We start from the raw sequence: 20,528 nt of genomic DNA on the forward strand, positions 1-20,528 counted from the left end.
CACCACACTGACATTATTTTAAAATGTTGTAACAATAACAAAATTATTTATCGTAAAAGACACCTATTATATTGTATTTACTTCCTAAAGGACACTATACGTCAAAAACTATGTACCATCCACACATTTAGAAAAAAGAAGACATGTTTCCTAAGAAGCGCTCACAGAACCAGAAGGACCCTAGAAAAAACTGGGCATTCCACATCCTACAGGTGTGCTCACCTCCTCAGGTAAACAGGGTTGGGACTTGTGGCTCCGACTAAACAGCAACAAAGCTACACCCTCGTCTCAGGACACACTCAGACGAGGACGAAGGGCAATGATGAAAACATATTTTTTTCTGATGACAGACTAGCTCCAGTGGTGGGTTCTATACCCACCATCCAATTAACCCAAAAGCATGGGACAGATGTCAGGGCAAACAGCAAGCATCCCACGGGCCACAGGAGCACCAGAACTAGAAGGGATGCCCCCATCAGATCACACATTCCCACAGAGACACAGCAGAGCGCTGACCCTCCAAGGAACAAGGGTAAAAACAGGAAGCACAATTTAGCAAGTAGTTTTTCCTTTTCTTTTTCTCTGATCTCTTAGTTATACCCATAATAGGAAGGAATAAAAATATTAACGTAAACTTCTTTCAACACCACCTTGAAAAACAGCCAGAAGGGAATGGAGAGGGCGTCAGGCAGAGGGAGAGGGCACAGCCAGGCCCGACTCACGTACCGATGCTTCTCCCGTGCTGCTTTTCTTATTTTTCTGTTTCTTTTTCTTCTTCCGGAGTTTGCCACTTGCATTAGACTAATGATAGAAACACATTTTAATCAGTGGAATGAGAAGTAAATCTTAAGAACTGAGAATTAAAGCAGCAAGCGTGACTCCACCCTCATCTAAGCAGTCCCCACCCCACCCTCCATGTCCTGAAAGGCCCTTGAACTCACTCTTCTCTCCAGCAGGCACCTTCCCACCTCTCTGAGCCCTTTGCTCTCATGTCCCTTGGGCTGTGCTACAGGAGTCCCCATGGCCCTCTAGCGTCCAGCCTCACAGTGGCTCACAGGACTCTGACCGGGTCCAGCTCTCATTTCTCACTGTGTCGGCCACTCTTTGCCACACTGCAGCCACCCTAAGACCGGGGCCTTGCTCTGCCCTGGCCGCCTCACACCGAACCTATCTGTGGTCCCCTGCGCCTGCACCTGGCCAACCCCTTCTGACAGCAAGAAGCCCCCAGGACCCCGAGCCTTAAGTCAGGACCCACCTGTCACTTCACATCTATGTTGCCCTCTTAACCAGAGGCTCCTGGGGGGCAAAGGCGCGTTCCCAGCACCCAGCAAGCTCCCAAGAACACTTGTTGGATAAATGAACACAAGCTCTCCTTTTAGGGCGTCTCTTCTGTGCTGTGGAGGGCAGCAGCAGGCTGTCTGCATCTCTGCCCATCCCACGTTAACCTGACCTGCATGTTTCTTCAAAGTTCACTTACACCACCACCCAGATCCACAACCCAGTCAAGTGAATGTTCGGGGCACAGTTAGGAAGGACGCACGTGTGTGGTTGGCTAGGAAGGACGCACGTATGTGGATGGTTAGGAAGGACGCACGTGTGTGGTTGTTAGGAAGGACGCACGTGTGTGGTTGTTAGGAAGGACGCACGTGTGTGGTTGTTAGGAAGGACGCACCTGTGTGGTTGGCTAGGAAGGACACACGTGTGTGGTTAGGAAGGTCACACGTGTGTGGTTGGTTAGGAAGAGCGCACCTGTATGGTTAGAAGAACACACGTGTTACACACACTGCTGGGCACACGCAGACTCCTGAATGCAGGAGACAGGCCTGCGACCTTTACTCATTTCATGCAAATCTCATCATGGTTCCCAAGTAAATTTGGGAGCAACTAGCATTTAACCAAAATTGAAGTCAGAAAATTACACCTCCAAGGCAAATCACAGCACAGGACACATGTGGCTGGGTGCCTTGGAACTGTCCTGTCTGATGCCACCTCCTCACCGCTCAGCCCCCCACCTGCTCTGGGGGCGCTGTCTCGGCGACGTCTCCATCCGTCTTGCTCTCTGTGTTTCCACGCTGAGCCCTTCCTTTGTGCCCTGGTGCCGCAGCGTCTGTGAGCGCACAGCCAGACCCCTCCCCGTTCACCACAGGGTCATCCTCAAGGTCGTCAATGTTTATCTGGAAAAATAGGTTGGAGAAGAGCCAGGGCGTTACTTACCGTGTGAACGCTGATGCTGAGATATGAATAGTGAGATGTAACGGGCCTGCGTTGGGGACTCCCAGGGTCAGTGCGAGACGCTGGATGGGGAAGAATGCAAGAACTCGACACTGGTGGACACAGCAGTGACTCAGCTCTGGCTCAGGGGGACTTCGTCAGTGAGCTCTACAGAAAGCCGGGACCCCGAGGCTATGGGGTATCTCTGCCTTCAGAGATGAGGTAAGGAAGACTCCTCAAATATTGTAATTCACTCCATTTACGGAGGACCACCTGCGGGTTAAATACATATATCCAGCCAATGCATTGAAGTTCCTTCTTCCTCCTTTCTCCTCAAGCCTCAGCTCCTCTCCAGCAGTAGGCAGGAAAAAAAGGCACCAAGGACCCATCAACCTACAAACTTTTCCTAATGAAAATGATAGGCCAGGCGAGCTGCTCACGCCTGTAATCCCAGCAGTTTGGGAGGTCGATGCAGGCAGATCACTTGAGGTCAGGAATTCAAGACCAGCCTGGCCAACATGGCGAAACCCTGTCTCTACTAAAAACACAAAAATTAGCCACGCACAGTGGCGGGCGCCGGTAATCCCAGCTACTTGGGAGACTAAAGTGGTAGAATCGTTTGAACCTGGGAGGCAGAGGTTGCTGTGAGTCAAGATCGCACCACCACCCTCCAGCCTGGGCGACAGATCAAGAGTCCGTCTCAAAATAGAAAAAGAAAATGACATACGACAAAAATAATTCATACAATGAAACCTTCTCTCTCTCTCTCTTTTTAAGACAGGGTCTCGCTCTGTCGTCCAGGCTGCAGTGCAGCAGTGTGATCTTGGCTCACTGCAGCCTTGGCCTCCTGGGTTCAAGCATCCTCCTGCCTCAGCCTCCCAAGTAGCTGGAACTACAGGCATGAGCTACCAGGCCTGGGTAATTTTTTAAATTTTTTGTAAAGATGGGGTCTCACCACATTGTCCAGGCTGGTCTCGATCTCCTGACCTCAAGCGATCCTCCTGCCTCAGCCTCCCAAAGAGCCGGATTTACAGGCGTTAGCCAGCATGCTGAGTCTGGAACCTTTTATAGCAGTGAGAATGAATGAATGAATGAAGCACATTGCACACACAATATGGATGAATCTTAGGAGCATAATATTAAATGGATAAAACCTCACAACATACATTCACATACAGACTGGAGGGGAGACAGGCAGTGGGAGAAGGGTGAGAATTGGAAAGTTCTGGCTCTTCAGCTAGTTAAAGAATGAACAAATAAAAGAGGCTGACTGGGCATGGTGGCTCACGCCTGTAATCCCAGCACTTTGATAGGCTGAGGCGGGTGGATCACGAGGTCAGGAGTTCAAGACCAGCCTGGCCAACATGGTAAAACCCCGTCTCTACTGAAAATAAAAAAATCAGCCGGGTGCAGTGGCGCGTGCCTGTAATCCCACCTACTCGGGAGGCCGAGGCAGGAGAATTACTTGAACCCGGGAGGCAGACGTTGCAGTGAGCCAAGATCACGCCACTGCCCTCTAGCCTGGGCGACAAGGCAAGATTCCATCTCAAGAAAAAAAAAAAAGAGGCTAACAGATTGGGTGCAGTGGCTCACACCTATAATCCCAGCACTTTGGGAGGCTGAGGCAGGAGGACCATCTGAGCCCATGAGTTTAAAACCAGCCCAGGCAATACAGCGAGACCCCATCTCTACAAAAAATTAGCAGGGTATGGCGGCACGCACCTCTTGAGTCCCGGCTACTCAGGCGGCTGAGGATTGCGTGAGCCCAGCACCTGGAATCTGGAACCTGGAGTGATCACACAACGGCACTCCAGCGTGGGCAACAGAGCAAGACTCTATCTGTAAGTTTTTTTTAAAAAAGCTAACAGAGACCAGCATCAACAATTCTTTATGAACTAGGAGATTCTGATTGATCCAATTGGATGCACTAAGGTTCAAAAATAAATAAAACTACCTGTTTAATTTAAAACATCTTGAAAACCACAAAGCTCAGAAGACAAAATCAGCTCCAAGCCCCACAGCCCTGAGATAGTTTCTGAAACAGAATTGAGACTCAGCTGCACCTGGGGACTCTTCCTGGCCGGATCGCAAGAGAGACAACCCGGCCGTGGTTGCCGAAGACAAGAAAGCACAGGGCAGGTCTGTGCTTGCCGGTCGGCCGGTTTTCTCTCCAGTGGAGGCTCCCACATGACAGGGATACAATTCAGGAGCATCTTACGCCCGCTGAGACAAGTCAGGAGCATCTTACACCCGTCGAGAAAATCCGTGGTAGTAGAGATGTGTTATGTAAAAAGAGCCCTGACTTGAAAACACTGACACCCCATCAAAACGAGGTTTGTCCCATCCCAGCAGCACCATGACAGTGATTCTCATGGTGATAACTCCTTCTGCCTGGCCTTTGCTGGCGAAGCTGGGGCCGAGGCATGGGCCGGCTGCTTTGCACCCTGCAGTAAAGGAAGAAAGCTGAAACAAAGCCTGCTGGTGAAATGTTTCTAACCTGTGGGCGGTCACTGGTAAACTGGATCTACACCATCTCCAACATTCAACTGATGACGAGGTCTCTTAGTGAAGCTGGGTGCTGGTTTACTTTCTGTTTTTAGAGATGGGGTCTCACTGTGTTGCCCAGGCTGGCCTCAAATTCCTGTGGTCAAGGGATCCTCCTGCCTCAGCCTCCCCAGGAGCTGGGACTACAGGCACACGCCACCACACCCAATTTATTTATTTATTTTTTTTTTTTGAGACGGAGTCTCGCTGTGTCCCCCACGTTGGAGTGCAGTGGCGCGATCTCAGCTCACTGCAAGCTCCGCCTCCTGGGTTCACGCCATTCTCCTGCCTCAGCCTCCCGAGTAGCTGGGACTACAGGCGCCCGCCACCACGCCCGGCTAATTTTTTGTATTTTTAGTAGAGACGGGGTTTCACCGTGTTAGCCAAGATGTTCTTGATCTCCTGACCTCGTGATCCGCCCGTCTTGGCTTCCCAAAGTGCTGGGATTACAGGCGTGAGCCACTGCACCAAGCCTACTTTTTTTTTTTTTCTCTCTTTTTTTTTGAAACGGAGTCTTGCTGTTGCCCAGGTTGGAGAGCAATGGCGTGATCTTGGCTCACTGCAACCTCCACCTCCCGGATTCAAGTGATTCTCCTGCCTCAGCCTCCCGAGTAACTGGGACTACAGGCATGCGCCGCCATGCCAGGCGAATTTTTGTATTTTTCGTAGAGATGGGTTTCACCATGTTGGCTAGGCTGGTCTCGAACTCCTGACCTCAGGTGATCTGCCCGCCTTGGCCTCCGAAAGTGCTGGGATTACAGGCGTGAGTCACCGCACCCGGCCAACACCCAATTTACTTTTATTAACTCATGCTGACTTCCTAAGAAAAAAAAATCTTATTTTGAGGTGTTTGACAAGTCGAATTCATAAAAAGCTCTATGCCAAGCTGAACTTCAATGGAAATGAGGCTGCCTGTGTACACGGACAGCACGTGTGATAGGCCCAGGAGCCAGACTGTGTACACGGACAACACGTGTGATAGGATCAGGAGCCCGTCTGTCTATACGGACAGCACGTGTAATAGGATCAGGAGCCCATCTGTGTACACGGACAGCACGTGTGATAGACCCAGGAGCCAGACTGTGTACACGGACAGCACGTGTCACAGGCCAGGAGCTCGTCTGTGTACACGGACAGCACGTGTGATAGGCCCAGTTCTGCTTCTTCAGTGAAGTTTTGGTGATGACACATGATTTGCTGCAATCTCTACTGGCATGCATCAGCTCTAAAATGCTGTCGATCACCCTCAAATAAACCTTATTACTGGCTGTGCGCGGTGGCTCAAGCCTGTAATCCCAGCACTTTGGGAGGCAGAGGTGGGCGGATGGCGAGGTCAGGAGATCAAGACCATCTTCGCCAACACGGTGAAACCCTGTCTCTACTAAAAATACAAAAAAACTAGCCGGGCGTGGGAGGCGGGTGCCTGTAGTCCCAGCTACTCGGGAGGCTGAGGCAGGAGAATGCAGTGAACCCAGGAGGCAGAGCTTGCAGTGAGCCGAGATGGTGCCACTGCACTCCAGCCTGGGCAGCAGCGCAAGACTCCGTCTCAAAAAACAAAACAAAACAAAACAAAACAAAACGCCTTATTACCTACCCAAAAGCTGTGACTTTCATTAGTTTTAGGGTCTCAAATGGGGAACATTTCACAAAGTTCTTGTCCACGGCTGATCTTCTTTAGGACAAAGCTCAATGAGCATTTCACTTAATAACCAGGAAGGAGTTTTATCTTTTTTTAGGGGGAGAGGAAAATATCCATTTTTCCTAAAAAAAAAAAAAAAAATGGTGATTTTTAGTAGAGACGGAGTTTCACCACGTCGGCCAGGCCGGTCTCGAACTCCTGACCTCAGGTGGTCCACCCGCCTCGGCCTCCCAAAGTGCTGGGATGACAGGCGTGAGCCACCGCGCCCGGCCTGGGGTTGTCTTTGTTGGAACTTTTTTTTTTTTTTTGAGACAGGATCTCACTTTGTCACCCAGGGTGGGGTGCGGCGGCATCATCTCAGCTCACTGCAGCCTCCACCTCCTGGGTCCAAGGAATCCTCCCGTCTCAGCATCCCGAGTAGCTGTGACCACAGGTGAGTGCCACCACACTTGGACAATTTGTTTGTATTGTTTGTAGAGATGGGGTTTCGCCACGTTGCCCAGGCTGGTCTCAAACACCTGAGCTCAAGCGATAGACCTGCCTTGACCTCCCAAACTGATGGGATTACAGGTGTGAACCACCAAGCCTAGCCTGGAATGTTTTATAGTTTTAAAAATTCAGTATCTTTAATAGATAAAAAGACTCAGATTTTTTTATTCCTTCACATGTCAATTTAGATAAGTTTTATCTTTAAAGGAACTTGCCCATTTGTCTAACCTGGAAAACTTATTAGCAGGAAGTTCCTTGTCGCCCGTTACTATCTGCACCATCTGCACCTGTGAACACGCTCCCGTCCCTCAAAATGGTAATGTACCTTCCCTTTTTCCCTCCATCTGTCAATCTAGAGGTTTTGCCAATTCATCTTTTCAGAGAACCAAGTTTCGGTCTTACTGATCTTCTCCATTGTGTCCATATGCATTCCTCTCTTTGATTAGTTTCTTCCTTCTACACATTTTGAGTTTAATTTGCTCTTTTTCTAGTTTAAGGTAGAAGTTTCAGGTAAATTTCTAGATTTTTAAACACTTTTCTAATTTAAAATTTACGATGATAAAGTTGTAATCATTGTTTCAGTTGCATCCCACAAATTTTGATAGGCTATTTTCATTACCAATCAGTTCAAAAAATATTCTAGGCCAGGCATGGTAGCTCACATCTATAATCCCAGCACACTGCTTTTCAAAAAAAAAAATTGAAAAAATTAGCCATGTGTGGTGCCACGCACTTGTAGTTCCACATAGTTGGGAGGCTGAGGTGAGAGGATGGTTTGAGCCCAGGAGTTCAAGGTTACACTGAGCTATAATTGTGACACTGAACTCCAGCCTGGGCAACAGAGCAAGACTCTGTCTCTAAAAAACCAAAACACACACACACCCACACACAGCAAAAACTGACAGGGTTCAAAGTAGAAATAAATAGACAAATCCACAATTATTGTTATGATTTATTTTTATTTTTATTTTTTTTGAGACATAGTCTCGCTCTGTCACCCAGGCTGGAGTCTAGTGGCACAATCTCAGTTCATTGCAACCTCCGCCTCCTGGGTTCAAGCAATTCTCCTGCCTCAGCCTCCGAAGTAGCTGGGATTACAGGCACCCACCACAATGCCTGGCTAATTTTTGTATTCTTTTTTTTTTTTTTTTTTTTTAGACGGAGTCTCGCTCTGTGGCCCAGGCTGGAGTGCAGTGGCACGATCTCAGCTCACTGCAAGCTCCGCCTCCTGGGTTCACGCCATTCTCCTGCCTCAGCCTCCAGAGTAGCTGGGACTACAGGCGCCTGCTGCCACACCCGGCTAATTTTTTTGTATTTTTTTAGTAGAGACAGGGTTTCACCCTGTTAGCCAGGATGGTCTCAATCTCCTGACTTTGTGATCCACCCACCTCGGCCTCCCAAAGTGCTGGGATTACAGGTGTGAGCCACCGCGCCCGGCCCAATTTTTGTATTCTTAGTAGAGACGGGGTTTCACCATGTTGGCCAGGCTGGTCTCGAACTCCTGACCTCAGGTGTTCTGCCCACCTCGGCCACCCAAAGTACTGGGAGCTATAATCCCAGCACTTTGGGAGGCCAAGGCGGAAGGATCTCTTGAGCCCAGGAGTTCAAGACCAACCTAGGCAACACACACACATCTTCTCTCTAAATAAATAACATTTTTAAAAAAGAGACACACCATGTCTTTCATCCGTGCATTCACATTCGCAACCATTCAGTCGTAAGTGGCTGTTTACTGTCTCTCATATTTACATTTACTAAGAGCTATTTAACAGAATGCCAATAAACATTTCGATTATATTATTTCCAAATATGAGTTTTAAGGGCAAAAAAGTATACAATACTTAAATTAAGACTTATGTGTGCCACTTGATAAAATTCTCTGAAATTCCTAAGAACACAGCACGATAAGCAGTCACTCATCCATGGAGGCTGTTAGTGTTATTGACACTCAAACTTACTCCAGAAAGTCCACAAGGACTTGTGTGGTGTTGACCTTACGGACTCTTATCCTGTCAACTCATGAACCACACTTTTTCCAAATTCCCACCAACACAAACATAAAAACCAAAAAGATTAAATATTTAAATGGGAAAAAAAAAAGCATTAGAAGAACAAGCTGAGCACGGTAGGGTATGCTGTAGTCCCAGCTGCTCAGGAGGCCGAGGCAGGAGGATCACCTCAACCCAGGAGTTTGAGACCAGCAGCCAGCCTGGGCAACACATTGAGACCCTGTCTGTAGCAAAAAAAAAAAAAAAAAAAAAAAAAAGCCGGGCGCAGTGGCTCACGACTGTAATCCCAGCACTTTGGGAGGCCAAAGCGGGCAGATCACGAGGTCAGGAGATCGAGACCATCCTGGTTAACATGGTGAAACCCCGTCTCTACTAAAAATACAAAAAATTAGCTGGGCGTGGTGGTGGGCACCTGTAGTCTCAGCTACTTGGGAGGCTGAGGCAGGAGAATGGCATGAACCCGGGAGGCGGAACTTGCAGTGAGCCGAGATCATGCCATTGCACTCCAGCCTGGGCAACAGAGCAAGATTCTGTCTCAAAAAAAAAAAAAAAAGTCATGTCAGGGAAGATCTATGTGAAGACGCCCTAGAGAGATGGATGTGTAACAATGAGAAAAGTGGCTCCAGTATCTCTCAGCACGTAGAAATTAAAGAAGTTAAAGAACAAACACAAACTGAGAAAATACGTTACAGACAACTGACAGCAAGCTTCCACGAACAAAAAGACTGTCCAAACTCCCTATGAAAAGGCAAAGGATTTAAACAGGTTGTCACAAAGAGAAATATAAATGGTCAACGAATATATAGCTAGGTGCTGGATTTCACTAACAAAGAAGTGTAAAATAAAATAATGTGATATCATTTCTGACAAATTACACTGACAAAAATTTAAAAAGACTTACGGGGCCAAGCACAGTGGCTCATGCCTGTAATGCCAACACTTTGAGAGGCCAAGGTGAGAGGACTATTTGAGCACAGGAGTTCAAGGTTGCAGTGAGCTAGGACGGTGCCAATGCACTCCAGCCTGGGCAATAGGGCAAGATTCCATCTCAAAAAAAAAAGCTTTCAGTAACTGCTGTGACTCTAGCAAATTACTGAACCTTGACGGTGGTCTTGGGGACCACTAAAGGTGGAATTGATGTGAGAAGGGCACTCAACCAAGCATGGTGACTCACGCCTGTAGTCCCAGAACTTTGTGAGGCTGAGGTGGACAGATTGTTTGAGCACAAGAGTTCTAGACCAGCCTGGGCAAGAAGGTGAAACCTGATCTCTACAAAAAAAAAAAAAAAAATTAGCCGGCTGTGGTGACATCCACCCGTAGTCCTACATACTCAGGAGGCTGAGGTGGGAGGATCGCAGAGCTCGTAGAGGCAGAGCTACAGACGGAGGCCAGGGCTTAGGAGAAAACGTCACAGGACCGCATGAGCAAACCATACAGTCAAACTGCTACTTCTCTGTGCCAGAAACGGGCTGCCAGAGATGCAGCGAAGAGTAAGACTAACCCGCTGGGTTAGCCTGATGGGGATGCAGTGAAGAGCAAGGCCCTGAGTTAGGCAGGGTTGTTGCGAGGATTAAAGGAGAATGCTCGCAGAGGCCTGGAAACTCCTCAACCCTGGAACCGAGAGAAGGCCCCTCTAGACTCCCACCGGACTCCTGCCCCACCGGACTCCTGTCCCTACGCCATGGCCCCACCCCCACGGTGGCCCCAAGCCCCATTTAACCCCGCCCCCTCCATCGCCTCGCCCCCCCCCCGCCCCCTCCATCTTTAGCCACACCCTTTAGTATCAGGGCCCCACGACAGCCACGTGGCCGCAGACCCGATTAACCCCGCCCACGTCGTGGCCCGGCCCCGCGGACGTTGGCCACGCCCTTGGCATCAAGGCCCCGCCCTCTCCACAACCCGGACCCCGCTTAACTCCGCCCATTCGGTCGCCCCGCCCCGAGGACATGGCCCCGCCTCATCCCTTAGCCCCGCCCACCCCGCCGGGATCAGAACCCAATTTAACTCCGCGGCCCGCCGTCTTGATGCCACGCCACCGCCCACCCGCGTCGCCCTGGCCCCGACGCACGGCCCCGCCCTCCCCACTGCAGCTGGGACCCACGTCACCCTTCCCACCCCTGGCATCAGGACCCCCGCTCCCCGACCCGACTGGACGCTCGCCCCGCCCCACAACGTCACGGGCCACCCCGCCCCCACCGGGGCCGCCGCGCTCCTCACCAGCTCGAAGCGGTTGTTGACTCGGACGCCTTCCTTCCCTGCGCCCCGGGGGCGCCGGACACCCAGCTCCCGCTTGGGCCCTTCTTCTTCCGCGTCATCCTCATCACGAAGATCGAATTGCAGGGCGCCGGGCCCGAGGGGCTCTTGGCCGCGCTGTTCCCCCCTGAGCCTCCGGAGGGCCCGGCGCGACATAAGACCGAACACCCACGACGTCTGGACAGAGGGAGAAGGAAGTGCAGAAAACTCGGCGGTCGGCGCGCCTGCGCACTCCTGGGGCGGGGTGGGGGGAGCGGGGGAGCTGGCTGCGGCGCCTGCGCACTCCTGGCGCGGGGGGTGGGGGGGGCGGGGGAGCTGGCTGCGGCGCCTGCGCACTCCTGGCGCGGGGGGTGGGGGGGGCGGGGGAGCTGGCTGCGGCGCCTGCGCACTCCTGGCGCGGGGTGGGGGAGCGAGGGAGCTGGCTGCGGCGCCTGCGCACTCCTGGGGCGGGGGGGGGGGGCGGGGGAGCTGGCTGCGGCGCCTGCGCGTCGCGAGTCTCCGGAACTTCCCCGCTTCAGCTGCGGCGTCCGGGCCGGCTCCAGTGGGTCCGGGCCAGGTCTCAGGAGAGCTGGGTGCCTGCGCGCCGTGGGCACCGGGCATAGAGAGGTGCCCCGCGGGGATGACGGGCTTTGATTGGGGGTAAGGGGCGCGCAGCCGGCGACAGTCGGCCCTTCCCGGCCTTGCCCATCCGTGTGGCCCAGAACCCGCAGCCGCGTTCGGCCCGCCAGGTCCTGTCCCCGCACCGGGCCTGGAACATTTCAGCTGCGTCTCGTGCGCTGCTAGTTGGTGCTTTTCGTGTCACGGTGTCATTAGAGTGATCCAGCCGTCGATGCCCGCCTCTGCCCTGGCCTTGAGCCGCCGCCCCTCGGGCACCATTGAGGGACGCGGCCCTCACTGCCCGCCTGAGGCCTCCTTAGGGACAGTGGTTCTGACAGTTCCAGGACAGGCCGCCCGCGTTTGTCACGATCTAAGGGCTGGGCGCGGTGCTCACGCTTGTAATCCCAGCACTTTGGGAGCCCGAGGTGGGCGGATCACTTGAGGTCAGGAATTCGAGACCAGCCTGGGCAACAGGATGAAACAGTCTCTACTAAAAATACAAAAATTAGCCGGGCGTGGCTGCGCGTGCCTGGAATCCCAGCTACTCGGGAGGCTGAGGCTGCAGTAAGCCGAGATCGCGCCACTGCACTCCAGCCTGGGTGACAGAGCCAGACCCTGTCTCAAAAAAATGAAAAAAATAAAGTAGATGAGGCTTAGCGCTCGGTTCAGTGGGCAGACGGCACAGCTTCCTGTACCTGGGGCTGGGGACATGGGGGCAGGAAGGCACAGAGAAGACAGGTGCCAGCAGCCTCCTGCCCGACTTACCGTGGCTTCATGAACCCAGGAAGCAGCCCTGGTGGGCCGGCCTGGCCCGTCCCAGGATGGGTTAGGGTTTTATTTTCTGAGATGAGGTCTTCCTCCGTTGGCCAGGCTGGAGTGCAGTGGTGCAATCTCGGCTCACTGCAACCTTCATCTCCCAGGCTCAGGCAATTCTCCTGCCTCAGCCTCCCGAGTTGCTGGGACTATACAGGCATGCGCCACCATGCTTGGGTAATTTTTGTACTCTTAGTACAGATGGGGTTTCACCATGTTGGCCAGGCTGGTCTCGAACTCCTGACCTCAAGTGATCTGTCCACCTCACCCTCCAAAAGTGCTGGGATTACAGGTATAAGCCACTGCACCTGCTGTGGGTTAGGGTTTTAACGTGGGCTTTCATTTCCAAGTGTTCCTGTATGAATTACAACCCAGTCTCCCCATGATAGGGAGTGTGAACCCCCGTAGAACCAGAACAAGTGTCGTCCTTACCAAGCAGTACACATTAGCTTATTGCTGGCTGTGTGACCGGAGGAGATCGCTGACCCTCTCTGTGCCTGTTTTCTTATTTTTAAACAGGAATAAAAATACAGGCCGGAGAGTCCATGAAGTGCTTACACACGTGCTAGAAGCTGGCTGTTTTTACTGGGGGCTCTAATTTTGTGTGTTTGGATTTCCTGGACCCTAGCTGACAGGAGTATTTTCTCCCGCAGGCCCATCAGTTACAAGTCCTGTCCCTTCTGACCTCCAGGCCGCATGGCCAGCATTACAGCCTGGAGTCAAAGTTCCTGGGTGAGCTGTGTATCTTTGGCCAAATTCTTTGACCATGTTGACCCTCAGTTCCCTCATCTGTAAGGTGAGATGACAGCAGAACGTCACAGAGGAGCAGGGCAGGGCCTGTAACAGGATGAGCCGGGCGCCGGTGAGCAGACAGCACTCGGCACAGGGCCTGTCTAGAGCCTGCAGTCACACCTCCTGCCCCTGTGAATCCTCTCCCTAGAGAACAAGAATAGGGATCTGGGAAATGAGCCCAAAGTGCCCCCCAGGCCAGCAGGTGTGGCCAGAGGAGCTGATGGGCCGTAGTCTGCGCTGTCCGCATGCAGCCCTGACCGAGGTGGCCAGGACCACGAAGCTGGTAGAGGCAGCCAGGGCTGCATGGACAGAGCAGGCCTGGAGCCCTTGCCTGGTGGGCACCTGACTGTGCTAAGCCAGGGAGGCCTTTCCTCGTCCTGGAGGGCAAGTGGCCCCTCAAGCCCACCTTCAACCTTGGGAGAACGTGGCATGCTGCATGCTGGGTGAATCCTCAGCGCACATCCCAGACAGAAGTCTGTGAGACCTCCTTTATTAGGCCGAGAGTGGCCATGTGCACAGATCAGCAGAGCTGCTCCTCCCTGGCCTGGGACTGCCCAGCATCTGCAGGGGCCTCTGGGCCAGGGCGAGTGAGGACAGCACCAGAATGTGGTAGGGCCAGGAGAGGGAGCACACATGTGGTTTGGACCCCAGGGAACGGGAAAGAGCAGGGAGCAGCTTGGCACAGACCTTTTTTTTTTTTTTTTTGAGACAGAGTCTCCGTCTGTTGCCCAGGCTGGAGTGCAGTGGCACGATCTCAGCTCACTGCAACCTCCGCCTCCCGGGTTCAGGCGATTCTCCTGCCTCAGCCTCCTGCGTAGCTGGGATTACAGGCACCTGCCACTAAACCTGGCTAATTTTTGCATTTTCAGTAGAGACGACATTTCATCATGTTGGCCAGGCTGGTCTCAAACTCCTGACCTCAGGTGATCCTCCCTCCTCGGCCTCCCAAAGTGCTGGGATTACAGGCGTGAGCCACAGCGCCTGGCCAGACCTTTCAAACAGAGGCGGGGGTGCCTCCCAGGAGGACCCCGCCGACTCAGACTTCCCAGATGCCTCTGCTGCCCGAGTCCCCACAAAGGGAGAGCAGAGGCAAGCAGGGCGCTCTGGTCCAGCTGGGAGCCAAGATTCCCTATCCCCACCTAGACATCCACTGGGGAGGGGAAAGTGCCGTTCTCATTCCTGGGGACACAGAAGAGAATGGGAACATGGGATGCAGTCTGTGCCAGGATCTAGAACCTTCTGCTCTGTCTCTTCAGTGAGAAAACCCACCCCGTTCCCTCCCCTTCCTCCCTGGCAAGGAATCCTGAGAAGAAACAGCCTCCCCCAGGGAGGGTTCTGAAGTGCGCCGGAACCCAAATGAGCTCTGGGGCCAGGAAACCGTGTATATAAATATATAGGCTGTGTGTATATATTATAAATGTATCTATATATGTATATATGTACATGCACAGCTCAGAGCGTCCTAGCCTGGTACAGGGCCTGCCTGGTGCCTCCTGGAGGCCTGGCCACCTGGGGCTGTCACTTGAAATCGAGAGTCCTGGTGTTCGGGATGTAGAGGGATTGGGTCTGGCGACTGCGTCGTGGCGTAGTGTTGAGGACGTCCACGCTCTTGCGGCTGGAACGTACCACATCTGCCACAAAGCCGGTGCACTCACTGCAGACATCCTTCAGGACACAGCCATGGGAGTAGATGTGAGGGAACACCTCCTCCACGCTCTGCCACTGTGGCCCTTGCAGAGACCTGGGGAGTGGGAGAGGACACTCAGGGAGAGGAGCCAGCCAGGGTGCCACACCCCCCTCCCTGCCTGTGCATCCCACACCCTCTCCTGGCTGCCTTTCACCCTAGGCCCCCCCGTGGCCCTCAGGCAGCAAACACAGCTAGCAGTGTTCATCTCAGCAAAGCCTGTTCCCTGACCACCCAAGTCCAGTTTCCATCTCATACTGCTCAGCTTCCCAGAGTCCTACACAACGATCTGTCTCTGCCTTGGATTTCCATTTCCTTGGGGTGTCCTAGCAAACAGACAAAGCCGGCCCCCTCTACCCCAGCTCCCAAGTTCCTCTTCACACCCGACCACCACAGTGACATCAGCAGCAAGGCAAAGAACGCACTGAAAGATGTCTCTTCTCTGGATTGGCGCAGTTTTGGCAGCTGATACCCTCTGAGGACTCTCAAAGCCCAGTGTGTAGACAGGGATGTGTCCAAACTTCTTAGACGGCATCTTCACCTGCAGCACAGAGGCAAGAGGTATGAACCAGGCACCACCACAGACACTCAAGTACACTCAGTGCTAGGGGACCTCCCTCCCATCACCAGACACTCAGGCACACTCAGTGCTAGGGGACCTCCCTCCCATCACCACAGACACTCAGGCACACTCAGTGCTAGGGGACCTCCCTCCCATCACCACAGACACTCAGGTACACTCAGTGCTAGGGGACCTCCCTCCCATCACCACAGACACTCAGGCACACTCAGTGCTAGGGGACCTCCCTCCCCAGTCTGGGACCTGCGTGGCAGCCAGAGCTGCCTGGAGAATATTCTCTGTCCCTGTGCTCTCTGATGTCTCCTCTGTGCCTTTTGGCTGAAGACTGGCACGGGATTCCTGCTTGCCGCTCATCTGGACAGGGACTTCTTAGAGGGCAAGAACTGTCCCTTTTTATACCATACGGGACCTGCCACATTTCCTGCTCATCTGGACAGGGACTTCTTAGGGGGCAAGAACTGTCCCTTTTTATACCATACAGGACCTACCACCATGCCCTGCACATAATCAACATTTAACATGGATGAGGTGGAAGTTTTCCCATTGCCAAGTGACAGGATATAGAGTAAGAGTTAAAAATAGTGGTAGTAAGAGTACTCCTTAAGCAGAGTCTTGCTTCTGAACTGAGGCCTGACGGGTAACATATACATATGTGTGTGTGTGTGTATATATATACGTGTGTGTATATATGTATATATGTGTATATACACATATGTGTATATATATGTGTGTATATGTATATATATATGTATGTGTATATGTGTGTGTATATATATATATATATATATATTTTTTTTTTTTTCTTTTGAAGACACAGATCTTGCTCTGTTGCCCAGGCTGGAGTGCAAAGGCACAGCCATACTCACTGCACCCTTGAACTTCTGGGCTCAAGAGATCCTCCCACCTCAGCCTCCCAAAGTGCAGGAACTGCAGGCATGAGCCACCATGCCTGAATGGTGACATACTTTTATTTGTATTTTATCTTTTTGAGACGGAGTCTCTGTCACCCAGGCTGTAGTGCAGTGGTGCAATCATAGCTCACTGTGGCCTCCACCTCCCGGGTTCAAATAATTCTCATGCCTCAGCCTCCTGAGTAGCTAGGATTACAGGTGTGTGCCACCATGCCCAGCTAATTTTTTTGTATTTTTAGTAGAGATGGGGTTTCACCATGTTGGTCAGGCTGGTCTCAAGTGGTCCGCCAACCTCATTGGCCTCCCAAAATGCTGGGATTACAGGTGTGAGCCACTGTGCCCAGCTGACATACTTTTAAATGTTAGGATCCCTTTACCTCTGTGCACCTGCACATAAGCACACACCCCAACTGCAATAAGGAACCCCTCCTAAAACACCCAAAAAGTTATAGAATGTAAGAAGGTAGGACTTTTAGAGGGGAAGTGAAGGGTTTTTTTGGCAAGAGGCTACTAACGTGGAATGTTTAAAAACAAAAACCTGTAAGGGTCTTTAAAAACTGCACACTATGTTGGGAAGTACAGGAACGGATTCTCCCTGAAAGGAAATGGATGAGGTGCCTGGTGAGGGCAGCATCATCCAACACATCCAATCAAAGCCAGTGGAGCCCCTCATCTACCTTGCTCAGACCCCAGAGATCCCACATGGTCCTCACCTTTATGCTACAGGAAGTGCAGACAGCTCTGGAAGGGAACAGAGGAAATGCAGCGTCAGCAGGGAGGGAGCCCACAGACAAACAGCTAAGAGTCACATCCCGGCCTCCACACGTCCAAGTTCAAACCCTCCTTGCCTTCTGCTTGATGCTTGGTTACTTCAATACTTTATTTTACTCCAAAATCTTGCTTTTCTTTATACTCAGGTATCCACCCAAAATATACGTGCTCCTCGGCATTCTCTCAGGAAGGTTGGCTCCAGGAGTTTTCTCCTGCCAAGTTTTCTATTGCCAAGCAGTAGGATATAGAGTAAGGTTTAAACATAGTGGTGGTGGGCCAGACGTGGTAGCTTATGCCTGTAATCCCAGCACTTTGGGAGGCCAAGGCAGGTGGATCACCTGAGGTCTGGAGTTCGAGACAAGCCTGACCAACAAGGTGAAACCTTGTTTCTACTAAAAATACAAAAATTAGATGGGTGTGGTAGCAGGCACCTGTAATCCCAGCTACTTGGGGGGCTGAGACCCGGGAAGTGGAGGTTGCAGTGAGCTGAGATCACGCCACTGCACTCCAGCCTGGGGGACTGAGCGAAACTCTGTCTCAAAAAAAAAACAAACAAATACTGATGGTAAAAGTCCCTCTTAAGCAGATTTTTGTTTCTGAACCGAGGCATGATGGGTCACATACTTCTGAAATGTTTAAAAACAAAAACCTACAAGGGTCTTTAAAAACTGCACACTGTCGGCCAGGTGCGATGGCTCACGCCTGTAATCCCAGCACTTTGGGAGGCCAAGGCCAGTGAATCACGAGGTCAGGTGTTCAAGATCGACCTGGCCGAGATGGTGAAACCCCATCTCTAATAAAAATACAAAAAATTAGCCAGGCATGGTGGCGGGCACCTGTAATCCCAGCTACTCAGGAGGCTGAGGCAGGAGAATGGCATGAACCCAGGACGTGGAAGTTGCAGTTTGCGGAGATTGTGCCACTGCACTGCAGCCTGGGTGAGAGAGAGACTCTGTCTTAAAAAAACAAACAAACAACAAAAAAAAAACTTGCACACTGTCTTGGAAAGACATCTAAGATTCCTTCTAAGAAAATGTGTAGACATTGGTGTGTACCTGACACTACTCACCGTAAAAGCCCCATGGAAGCCAGAGGGGCCTTAATTGAGATGCTCAGTTTTAAACAGTGATGCAATTTTGTTTTAATTCCCATATCTGATTTCAAAAATAAATACCTTCTTATAAAAAATTCAAGACCTGGTGCGGTGGCTCAAGCCTGTAATCTCAGCACTTTGGGAGACCGAGACGGGTGGATCACGAGGTAAGGAGATCGAGACTATCCTGGCTAACACGGTGAAACCCCGTCTCTACCAACAATACAAAAAAATTAGCTGGGTGTGGTGGCGGGCACCTGTAGTTCCAGCTCCTAGGGAGGCTGAGGCAGGAGAATGGCGTGAACCCGCGAGGTGGAGCTTGCAGTGAGCCAAGATTGCGCCACTGCACTCCAGCCTGGGCAACAGAGCAAGACTCCATCTCAAAAAAATAAAAAAATTCAAGGCTGGGCATGGTGGCTCACCCCTGTAATCCCAGCAATTTGGGAGGCCAAGGTGGGTGATCACCTGAGGTCGGCAGTTGGAGATCAGCCTGACCAACATGGAGAAACCCCATCTCTACTAAAAATACAAAATTAGCCGGGCATGGTGGCACATGCCTGTATTCCCAGCTACTCGAGAGACTGAGGCAGGAGAATCACTTGAACCTGGGAGGCAGAGATTGCAGTGAGCTGAGATCACGGCATTGCACTCCAGATTGGGCAACAAGAATGAAACTCTATCTCAAAAAAAAAAAAAAAAAATTCAAACATGAGAGAATTAAAATGTAGACACCACATCCTCAGAAATGATCCCTGCTAGTAATGGTTTCCATCCTCCAGGCTTTTCTAAGCATATATCAACAGAAATATACGTAATTTTACAGACAAAATTAGGTGATTTTTTTTTCCCCAGACAGGGTCTTGCTCTGTCACCGAGGCTGGAGTGCAGTGACACCATCATAGCTCACTGCAGCCTTGACCTCCTTGGCTCAAGTGATCCTCCCACCTCAGCCTCCCAAAGTGCTGGGATTATAGGCATGAGCTACCATAACCACCATACCCAGCCTTATCTTTTTTTTTTTTCTTTTTGAGACAGTCTCCCTGTGTCGCCCAGTCTGGAGAGCAGTGGTGCCATCTTGGCTCACTGAACCCTCCACCTTCCAGGTTCAAGCAGTTCTCCTGCCTCAGCCTCCCGAGTAGCTGGGACTACAGGCGCCCACCACCACGCACGGCTAATTTTTTGTATTTTTAGTAGAGACGGGGTTTCACCATGTTAGCCAGGATGGTCTCGATCTCCCGACCTTCTGATCTGCGAGCATCGGCCTCCCAACGTGCTGGGATCACAGGAGTGAGGCACCACGCCCGGCCCAGCCTTACTTTTTCATTCATTCTGGGAACTCTAGCTTTTACTGGGTTGTTTGGATCACTTACAGTTCATGTGATGCTAGATACAGTTGTGTTTAAGGCTGTCATTTGCTATTTGTTTTCTTTTGGACTCATTTCTTTGTTCTCCTTCTTTTCCTACCTTTTTTTGGATTAATTACTTTTTATGGTTCCATCTTATCTCCTTTGTTGGCTTATTAGCTGTAACCGTTTTTTATTTTAGTGGTTGCTTTAGGACTTATGGTATACATTTTTAACTTATCACAGTCTAAGCAATATTTGTATAGCGTGTATAATACCTTACTATACCTTATCTAGTGATTCACCTTATCAGAGTGAACCTTAAAATAGTATACTTCTGGCCAGGCACGGTGGCTCACGCCTGTAATCCCAACACTTTGGGAGGCAGAGGCGGGCAGATCCTGAGGTCAGGGGATCGAGACCATCCTGGCTAACGTGGTGAACCCCCCATCTCTACTAAAAATACAAAAAATTAGCTGGGTGTGGTGGCAGGTGCCTGTAGTCCCAGCTACGAGAGAGGCTGAGGCAGGAGACTGGTGGGAACTCACTCGGGAGGCGGAGCTTACAGTGAGCCAAGATCACGCCACTGCACTCCAGCCTGGGTGACAGAGCGAGACTCCGTCTCAAAAAAAAAAAAAAAGAAAAGTATACTTCCAGTTTTCCCCTCTCCCTGACCTTCATGCTGTTGTTATCAACACTACTCATACATGTGTTACAAAACCCACAATACATTGTAATTACTTTTGTCTTCTTTTTTGCATTCCAGACATTTTATCTTGCTGAGTACTGGGTTTTTTTT

General features: G+C 51.2%; 2 protein-coding genes across 7 annotated transcripts in view; both read right to left on the minus strand.

Annotated features, from left to right (window-relative positions):
* The window catches only part of TCF25 (transcription factor 25), a 34,534-nt gene extending 23,146 nt beyond the window's left edge, over positions 1 to 11,388 (minus strand). For 2 of the 6 annotated variants that reach the window (XR_009213975.1, XM_058440319.1), the window contains exons 1-3: positions 11,110 to 11,388; positions 2,013 to 2,174; positions 727 to 801 (exon numbers count right to left, since the gene is read on the minus strand). Coding sequence is in view for 5 of the 6 variants with exons in the window: in XM_058440319.1 (XP_058296302.1) it covers positions 727 to 801; positions 2,013 to 2,174; positions 11,110 to 11,301 (429 nt within the window). In the remaining variant the exon portion in view is untranslated. The remainder of the gene's footprint in view (positions 1 to 726; positions 802 to 2,012; positions 2,175 to 11,109) is intronic. The other 4 variants (XM_058440318.1, XM_058440320.1, XM_032156104.2 and 1 more) reach the window with 2 other exon arrangements.
* Positions 11,389 to 14,731: 3,343 nt separating this feature from the next.
* SPIRE2 (spire type actin nucleation factor 2) overlaps positions 14,732 to 20,528 on the minus strand; it is a 42,283-nt gene continuing 36,486 nt past the window's right edge. The window contains exons 12-14 of the mRNA XM_032156105.2: positions 17,236 to 17,263; positions 15,457 to 15,572; positions 14,732 to 15,088 (exon numbers count right to left, since the gene is read on the minus strand). Of these exons, the coding sequence (XP_032011996.2) occupies positions 14,866 to 15,088; positions 15,457 to 15,572; positions 17,236 to 17,263 (367 nt within the window). The 3' untranslated portion in view covers positions 14,732 to 14,865. The remainder of the gene's footprint in view (positions 15,089 to 15,456; positions 15,573 to 17,235; positions 17,264 to 20,528) is intronic.

Source organism: Hylobates moloch, unplaced genomic scaffold (assembly GCF_009828535.3).
Source record: "Hylobates moloch isolate HMO894 unplaced genomic scaffold, HMol_V3 SCAFFOLD_6, whole genome shotgun sequence".
Taxonomy (NCBI): domain Eukaryota; kingdom Metazoa; phylum Chordata; class Mammalia; order Primates; family Hylobatidae; genus Hylobates; species Hylobates moloch.